The sequence below is a fragment of the Bufo gargarizans genome, chromosome 6, assembly GCF_014858855.1.
Source record: "Bufo gargarizans isolate SCDJY-AF-19 chromosome 6, ASM1485885v1, whole genome shotgun sequence".
Taxonomy (NCBI): domain Eukaryota; kingdom Metazoa; phylum Chordata; class Amphibia; order Anura; family Bufonidae; genus Bufo; species Bufo gargarizans.
The window spans coordinates 83,485,365-83,494,805 of NC_058085.1; the positions used below are offsets into that span (position 1 = coordinate 83,485,365).

The following is a 9,441-nucleotide window of genomic DNA, read 5'->3' on the forward strand; positions in this document are numbered from 1 at the left end:
ACAACAAAGGTACCATCGTAATCTTGTGCTAGAGCGCCACATCAGCAGTTTATAGTCAAATTTTGGTGACAGACTCCCTTTAACAAAGGCCTCCACAGCATCCTGCCCCTTTAACAGTGACCTCCACAGTACCCCATCACCTTAACAGTGATTTCCACAACACCCCGCCCCCTTAACAGTGGCCTCTACAGCAATCTGCCCTTAACACTGACCTCCATAGCAGACCGCCCCCTTAAATGTGACAGCATGCCCCTAGGGTAGCCAGAAATCCGGTTTCAGGTGGGACAGTCCGGCTTTCAGTCTCCCTGTCCTCCGTCTGGCGCAGGGCCTGGACGGACACAGGGAAGTCCTTTTGAAGAGCTCACTCTCAGACAGCAGCACTATTAGATTTTAGTTATGTAATAAATGCTACACGCAGCCTCCATCTATTTTGCAGTTTTCTACTGTCACAGATCTGCAGCTTTGCCATGCAGGGTGGCAAAGCCGCACATACAGACTGTCTGATAATCAGCAGGTATCGGCCTCGCATTAATAAAACATTCATGGCCTCTTCTATATACATTATAAAGGATTATTTATCACACAACCAGATAACCAATGGTTAATGTCTTAATGTATAATGGGTGGCCCAAGGGAATCAACAAGTGATGGGTGACCTTAATAAAATTAGCTTTTAATAAATACTCAATATAAAATAGGCCCACAAAGTATACAACCAAATCAAACAAGCAATAATTGTGCATAAATTGTGCCCGCATACAAAACAAAAGAATAAGAGAATGAGAGGGGGAAAGAAAAATGTCTTGAGGAGGAAAGGTTAGTAGGACACAGGTACTGGGTCTCTTCCCCTATGTGACCCTATAGCGTCCTCCAATTTCCACCTCTCTGCATGCCCCCGATTGTCCCTGCGAAAAGGCAATGACTGCCCAGAGTTTGTCAGGGAAATTAAGAATCAGGGGTACTCATGCCAGCTCCACAAAACGTTCCAACGCGTTTCAATGGCCAACTGCCAAATCATCAGGGGACTGATACAACATCATTGGCAACAGAGGGCCTAATAGCCACAATGCATTAACAAATTCTTAAATCTACAGTTTAGGCTACTTTCACACTAGCGTTCGGGTGTCCGCTTGTGAGCTCCGTTTGAAGGGGCTCACAAGCGGCCCCGAACGCATCCGTCCAGCACTAATGCATTCTGAGTGGACGCGGATCCGCTCAGAATGCATCAGTCTGGCAGCGTTCAGCCTCCGCTACGCAGGCGGACACCTGAACGCTGCTTGCAATGTAAGTCAATGGGGACGGATCCGTTTGAAGATGACACACTATGGCTCAATCTTCAAACGGATCCGTCCCCCATTGACTTTCAATGTAAAAGTCTGGACGGATCCGTTCAGGCTACTTTCACACTTAGAATTTTTTTTGCAATATAATGCAGACGGGTCCGTTCTGAACGGAGCCACCGTCTGCATTATATGAGCTAGTGTGAAAGTAGCCTTAGAGGTCTAAAATCAGCGATGATCAGTCGGTGTATTGTAAGATACTTATCTCAACATGAAGTAGTCGAGGACAAAATCCTAGCACCTCAACATCCAGCTACGGTGCGGGGAGCGCATGAGCACAACAGCCGAGCCTCCTCCATCAAAGAGCTGACTGTAAAGCTGGGATCCGACGGCCGTGACTGATGCTAGTGACCGTGGCATCAAAGCGGTTAAGACACAGAAGGGGGAAGGCAGCGCTCCCAGGAGCGTGGCCTTCTCTTCAACCAGCTGATCAGCAGGGGTGTCGGACCATCACAGATCTGATTTTGATGACCTATGCTGACCTCCCAGCAACCACCAGTCCTTCAGTGTGGTTCCAGTTTTTATTTACTGCCCCATTTACTTGAATGGGCAAGTCTTGTGTGAAAACCCCAAAACACGCAGCACCTCTTTTTTGGGGGGCAAAGTGCATCCATGTGTGTGGGAATAAACAGCCCAAGTTAATAAACAAACCAGTTTTTGGTGTAAAAAAGTCCGTAAGACACCCATCTAGTGACTTGTTAGGTGCACGCAACGTTTTTACACTGTCCTCACCACTGGTCAGTAGTGGGGGTGGAGCAGAGGTAGAGCCATCAAATTCACCAACATTTATGCCTGGACTGCTGGAGGATGTGCCTAATTTATGGCGCGGCCTGTGCCTCATCATAAATTAGACGCACCCCTCCGGCATCTCAGGGGCATAAAACGCCAGTCTTTGATGAATGACCCCCCTCACTGACTTTATGGGGCAGTTCTCACTGTGCACATGAAAAACTTATGTTTATGAGCCCTTACCCTCTCATATTAAGCATTAGGCAGAGTTAAGCCTCATGCATCACATCCTAAAGCCTCATGCAGACGTCCGTGGAACACCGGACTGGCATTGCAGGAGTCATTGGTTGCTATGACGCCGTGCGCTCCTGCAATGCCAGTCCGGTGTTCCACGGACGTCTGCATGAGGCTTTAGGACAGGAACCTTCATACATGTTCACATCTGCGATGGAGGTGCTGTTAGGGGACTTCACTGCATATTCCATCAAAAATATGGAACCAAAAAGCGCAGAACGCGGCACTATTTTGCACGGTAAAATGCTGGGGTTTCTAACAGAAACCAGACGGACCCCATTATAGTTCGTGAGGTTTGTCGGGCGCGGTTTGTTTCATTCATAGGACAGCTCTGGGCACCTCCACTACTTTTGGCTGTACTGCTCCTATTACACAGCACAACAACATAAAAAACTCAGGTGTGAAACCCAGCCTTTACTTCTAACAATCTTCATTAGAGGTACTTACGCCAGGACATTCTCTTCTTTACCGAGTCTCGTGGTCAGGGCACCGACCACTTCTTGTGAGGCCAGAGGGAGGCCAAAGCCATTGAGTGCCCCTACTGCATGGTATATCTGGGTGACAGAGGAATCCTCACTGACGGCACCAAGCAGCAGGTCTCTGGTCTCATTAGAGATAGGCACCTAGGGAGACAGGAGAATGTAGCAGTCACCAAGAGCCGGATGTTACTACGAGAATAAGGTTCTGTTCATAGCTCGTTTATGGCTACATCTGTATTACTGAATAGGAAAGCAAAGAGTTCTATGGTTTCCTATGCAGATCAATACGGTTAGAACACATGTAATGCAAAAATATAATGCAAGTCGATGGCCAATATAAACCACTCCATGCCTATAAAGTGGCATCAGTCAGAGGCTTGCATCAGAGGTAAACAGCACATCAAGGAATACCTCCAACATTTATCTCCAAAATACCCCAAAACAAGAGATGAAAAGACCCCAAGCATTACAGTCCACTCCACCTCCACGGACCTACCTCACAGTTGGACAGGGCCTGACTGGATTGAGCAGCATAGAACAGAGAATCCACATTACTGGTATCAACATTAGAGCGAATGAAATTGCAGGCCGCCTGCAAAAGAAGAGAAATACTGATCAAGTAATACGGCAACCACTGGGCTATTCATATAACGTGGGTGTAGGGGTGGGTGGTATAGGCGATATAAATTTGTGCCACGATATGGATTTTCTTCTCATAGGTCTATGCCGCGCATTGCTTATGCTACAAGCATTAGCAATGTGCCGCACAGACAGAAGAAGGAGCGCCCGGCGGCCATGGCGCACATGAGTATAATGCTGCTCACTGACATACCATGGCAGCCCGGACTTCAGTAGCGTCCTGGCTGCCATGGTAACCGATCGGAGCCCCAGCATTACACTGCTGGGACTCCGATCGGAACTGCTGCTGCCACCAATGATGTGGGAAGGGGGGGGGGGGGGGGGGCAGACTACCCTGTGGCCACTGCCACCAATGATTAATACTGGGGAGGGAGGGGGAGGGGGGGTTGAGTTACCAGAGGGGGCTGATAAGAGGGAGGGGGGGCACATCAGAGGCTGGCTGCCATAGTCGGCTCCCTGCTGTTGTGTGCACAAAGCACAGGGCAGCAGGGAGAGTGTAAAGTCCTATTCACCGTAATAGAGCTCTATTAGGGTGAATATGACAAGGGTTCTCGTTACATACTTTTTTTTGTGTGGATCCATTGTAACAACGCCTGTCCTTGCCCCCAAAATAATTTGACTAATTTGTACTGTAAAAAAAAACATTTCCCGAACGCGGGTTCGGTTCCAAGATACCACTTGGACCCGAATCAGAGTTTGGGAAATTGTGTTTTACAGTACAAATTAACTTATGAAGTTATTACCTGAAGCAATAACTTTGGCTCATTGCAGCTAATACATTCTAATTCTGTACGGAGCTCCTAGTAATTTTTTCCCCGCTTCTCACTACTCACACACTATGAAACTGTGAAGTAGAAATTACAACTTGTCCCACAAAAAAATGGCTATGTGAATGGAAATTTTTTTTTAAAAAAAATATAACTTTAGGAAAGCTGGGAATAAAAAAAAAAAAAAAAAAAAAAAATAAAGAAGGACAATTTCCTGGTCATTAAGGGGTTAAAATTAAAAGATGTGCCGAGTTCAGGAAAAGGTAGGGAAAGTGATTGCTGGGGTGGGTCCTGCTGGTCATAAGAATGGGACCCATGTTCCTCCTGTTTAAATAGAGCGGTGGACACGCCTACCAGTTTTGTGACTGGCAGGGGCCCCTGTAGCCAGACTTTGCCTTTAAAGGGGTTGTCTCACTGCAGCAAGTGGCATTTATCATGTAGATAAAGTTAATACAAGGCACTAACTAATGTATTGTGATTGTCCATATTGCCTCCTTTCGCTGGCTCGATTCATTTTTCCATCACATTATACACTGCTTGTATCTATGATTATAACCATCCTGCAATCATCAGTGGTTGTGCTTGCAAACTAGGTGCTGGCCGGGACCATGGGAGTAAGCTTAGGCTGGTGCTTTTTCCGGTGCAAGCATGGCCACCGCTGCTGGACTACAGGGTGGTTGTAACCATGGAAACGAGCAGTGTATAATGTGATGGAAAAATGAATCCAGCCAGTAATGGAGGCAATATGGACAATCACAATACAAGTAAGTGCCTTGTATTAACTTTCTCTACATGATAAATGCTGTTTGCTGCAGTGACAAAACTTCTTTAACGCCCTGTATTTCTAAAACATAGAAACAGAAAGTCAGCTAAAGACAAGTCCCTTCTAAAGTTTCCCATAATTGACAAGCTCCTCATCCCGAAGCCTCACCTTTTCATCTGCTACACTGGCCCCGAGATGATTGAAGCCTGCGATGTAGTAATAGGCGTTCTCCAGGTCCGATAATGGGTGTTCCAAAGCATCTTTAAGTCTCTCTACATCGGCCTGGCTGAGATAATGGCTGGGGGTCAAAGCATGTACGATGGCAAAGAGAGCGAGGACTAATAGGACCGCCGACTGTGGAACTGCAAGGAACGAAAAGGGACATTCATTAAGACTGTGAAATATAATACTAACATGGAGTGTATGGCACAAACAAAGTGAAATAAGCATCCTGCTTAAGGATGTGCCAAACCGTGCGACCTTTGATGAATTTGGCATACATTATTTAATCACAGACTAAAGAAAAACTGGCCCAAAATGATCCTCATGATATATTAGCCACTATGGTTCCATTAAGCCTGGTCTAGGGCAGGACTTAATAGGAACTTTACAATGGTAGGCCTGGGAGCCCTCACAAGTCTCCTTGCTGCCCTAGTATACAACCAGCTCCCACTATCTTGACAGAGGGGCTGTCCAGTCGTCAGAGAAAGTCCCCATCCCACTAAATGACCTGTCACATGCTGTGCTTACAATTGCCCATGGCAGCTGCTATATATCTGTGATTGGAGTTGTCTCCGATCAATGGCACTGCCTGTCGTGTCTACTGTATAACACAGCTGTCATCAACTCTCAACTTCTGCCACACAATACTGGGAGAGGTCTGAAAGAGGTTCTCTGGTTCCATAATATCTGCCCAGAGTACCTCAAACACTACATATTTTTACATGTACCCGTTTTTCATGTCGGCACTTTCCTTCCCCGCTTCCCAGCAGGATGTTTACATGCAGAACTTCCGGTTTTCATCAGCTTCCTGCTGGGTTTTCTAACTAATCCCAGCATGAATGTTGCTCCGTAATGTTTCTCACGGCTTTATCCACTCGCCACACAGCTCCCTCTGCATATTCACGCCTCCTTCTCCACATTAGTTAGGTGGAGACAGCGCTGTGAAACATTACAGAGCAAAGCATGCTGGGACTGGTCGGGAAACCCAGCAGGAAGCTGATGAAAACCGGAATTCTGCTTGTAAACATCCTGCTAGTATGTAGTGGTGCTGGGAACTGGGGAAGAAAAATAAGGACATAAAAACAGGCATAGGGGTACTCTGGACTGATAATAAATAAAATAAAAAAGGTAATTATGGGAATTTAAGGCTATGTTCACAGGAATTACAGTCAGAGACTCCATGATTTTTGACAATAGTGCTGCATGAAGAGTTAACAAATACTGTGGGGGAACCCACAAACTGTGCAGACAGGCCCTTCACCCAGTGCACCAGACTACCAGTGTCATTCTTCTAACTTGTCAAAACGATATGTGACTGACGTCTGAGCAGACTTACAGAAACAGATACGTGGTACCACTAGCAGTAAAGGAGACCACCCCAAGAGCTGATGAAGGTGTACCTGGGAAAAGTAGCATTTACTTAGTATCAAATGATCTGATACTTAAAGGGGTTGTCCACGATAAACCACTTAAGAAACGAGGACCCTGAAAAATGTACACTTTATTTCTAATATAGATAAAAGAGTAACCTACCAACAAGATAGATGTTGTACCTGAGGCTACTTTCACACTCGCGTTTGGCGAGATCCGTTCTGGGATCTCACAAGCGGTCCAAAACGGATCAGTTTTGCCCTAATGCATTCTGAATGGAAAAGGATCTGCTCAGAATGCATCAGTTTGCCTCCGATCCGTCTCCATTCCGCTCTGGAGGCGGACACCAAAACGCTGCTTGCAGCGTTTTGCTGTCTGCTTGACGAAACGGAGCCAAACCGGATCCGTTCTGACACACAATGTAAGTCAATGGGGAACCACTCTTGCCTTTAGTAGGACAAGGCTCATTTATTATTGGTAGGTTACTCTTATCTATATTAGAAATAAAGTATCCGTTTTTAAGGGTCCTCGTTTCTTGACTAAGTGGTTTACATTTCTGGTCCACCACGTCATCCTCTCGATATCACTACACACTCCCCATGGGTTATCCATGATGACACGACGTTCTGTACGTCGTAAACTAACGGCGTATATTAGCAATGAAGCACGAGAGCAGCGCTGTAACCAGGAAAGGCTTGGCTACTGACGGAGGTCGCTGATGACAGACCCCCTTCACGGAGGACCCGTCCCCTCTCCTGACATTTTAGTAACTAGTAGCATCTATTCTTAGGCTAGGGCTACAGGATGAAATTTGTCGCAGTAATGTCTTGCGGCATTTTTTTGTAATGATAGTCTATGGCAGTGATGGCTAACCTCCAACACTCCAGCTGTAGTGAAACTACAACTCCCAGCATGCACCATTCATTTCTATGGAGTGCTGAGAACAGCCAAGCAAGTGTGCATCTTGGGAGTTGTAGTTTTACCACAGACGGAGTAGTGTGCATCTTGGGAGTTGTAGTTTTACCACAGATGGAGTGTTGGAGCTTAGCCATCATTGCCGTAGACTGTCACGTGTAATTGTATTCTTATAACTGTGTTCCTCTATTATTCCTTCTAGAAATGAATAAATTGCCAGCACTCTGCAATGAAGATCAAACTGGGTGTTACCAGTTAGGGTGTGTCCCTGCACAGTCTGACAATGGCAGCCCTGACTGGATGTCAAACTGTGCACAGACCGCGCCCCCAACAGGTAACACCCATCTGGATTATTGCAAACTGCTGGCCATTCATTCAGAACTGCCAGCTTTGGCACTCCAGCTGCTGTGAAACTACAACTCCCTGCATGTATACTTGCTGCGCTGTACTTGTAACTCCCATACAAGTGAAAAGAGGATTCTGGGAGTCGTAGTCTCAAAACCGCTGGAATCCCGGAGTTTCCTGATCCCTTTTCTAGCAGGATTAATAAAGGAATAGCACAACTCACAGCGATAAGAATAGATTCTTACTACATGGAGAATGCAGTAGTTCCTAGAACAGACACGTCAGGAGGAGACAGGTCCTCTTAAAGGGGATGTCCTAGTGTTTACAACTGAAGGCCCAACCCTAGGATCTGACTGGTTTGGGTCAAACCAGTGACGTCATGTTCATCAGTCATACGGCCTACACACAGCTCATTCCCAAGTCAAGTGAATGGGGCTGAGCTGCAACGCAATGGCTCAGTAGGCTGCAGCGCTCACCGGAGTTCTGATCCGCAGGGGTCTTGCGTGTCGGAGACCCACCAATCAGATATTGATAACCTATCCTGAGGACAGGTCATCAATATCAGAATCTTGGAAAGCCTTTTTAACTCAGACTACCCCTTTAATTACTTTCACCCCATAGAAAAATTGTTCTCTGCCGATCCAGCGATGCCATGCTGTACATCCACAGGAGCGCTTCGCCAATCACTCACCTCCACAGGGATGCTGGCATGCACCGCATGGCAGAAAAAAATAACAGGCTGAATATTTCATTCAGGCAGACACCCCCTTTAAGGCAATAACATGATCAAAATAGCTTTAAAAATAGGAATGTGTTTGATGATCTTGTATTCATTCCCCATAGCTGCCATGTCCCTGGTCAGAGCATGTACACAGGCCTGACACATAGATGACGGGTGCAGCTCAGGTAAGTGCCCACACTGGGGCCGCTAGTCCCCGCACACTCAGGTAAGTGCACACACTGGGGCCGCTAGTCCCCGCACACTCAGGTAAGTGCCCGTCCTCCGACCACACACGACCCACATAATTCATTGCTTGCCTGCCAGCCGGCCTGCACTACTCACTCGCTGCCATGTTGCTCGCTCCCGCCCCTCACAGCGTCACCCGCACCGACCGCTCGCTCTTTCCGGCGCTGGCGACACAGACACGTAGACTGGGAGCTATGGGGGGGTGCAACCAAATCCAGACAGGAAAATCCCCAGACTGTAAACGCCGCCCGTCTGCCTAGCTATGGAATATCTTGCACAATACACGTATATTATATCACGTTACTTATTGTCAGGAGGTCTACGGCATAGGAATAAACTAAAGAACGCGCGCCCCCCTTTTCCGGGTCTCTAGATGGTTTCTTCCAAATAAGGCGGGGAAGCGACGCGCATGTGTCTGTGATTCATTGGCTGAGTCTCCTGTCAATAGGAGTGGGGGGCGGGGCTTCCTGTGAGTGCCATCGTCGTCTACATATAGACCCTTTCCTTGCCGGTTTGCCGCCGTGATTGGCATCTGGTGCGGCCAATGAGTTCAGGGAAGTGACAGGTCACGTGGTGCCAGGTAGCTGATGACAGGAGGTGGTTGCTGACT

General features: G+C 47.1%; 1 protein-coding gene across 2 annotated transcripts in view; it reads right to left on the reverse strand.

The window, feature by feature from the left end:
• LOC122940779 (dolichyl-diphosphooligosaccharide--protein glycosyltransferase subunit 2-like) overlaps window positions 1-9,084 on the reverse strand; it is a 28,470-nt gene extending 19,386 nt beyond the window's left edge. For both annotated transcript variants that reach the window (XM_044297531.1, XM_044297530.1), the window contains exons 1-4: window positions 8,928-9,084; window positions 5,180-5,373; window positions 3,339-3,434; window positions 2,811-2,986 (exon numbers count right to left, since the gene is read on the reverse strand). In XM_044297531.1, coding sequence (XP_044153466.1) covers window positions 2,811-2,986; window positions 3,339-3,434; window positions 5,180-5,373; window positions 8,928-8,937 — 476 coding nt within the window. In that variant the 5' untranslated portion in view covers window positions 8,938-9,084. The remainder of the gene's footprint in view (window positions 1-2,810; window positions 2,987-3,338; window positions 3,435-5,179; window positions 5,374-8,927) is intronic.
• Window positions 9,085-9,441: the final 357 nt, after the last annotated feature.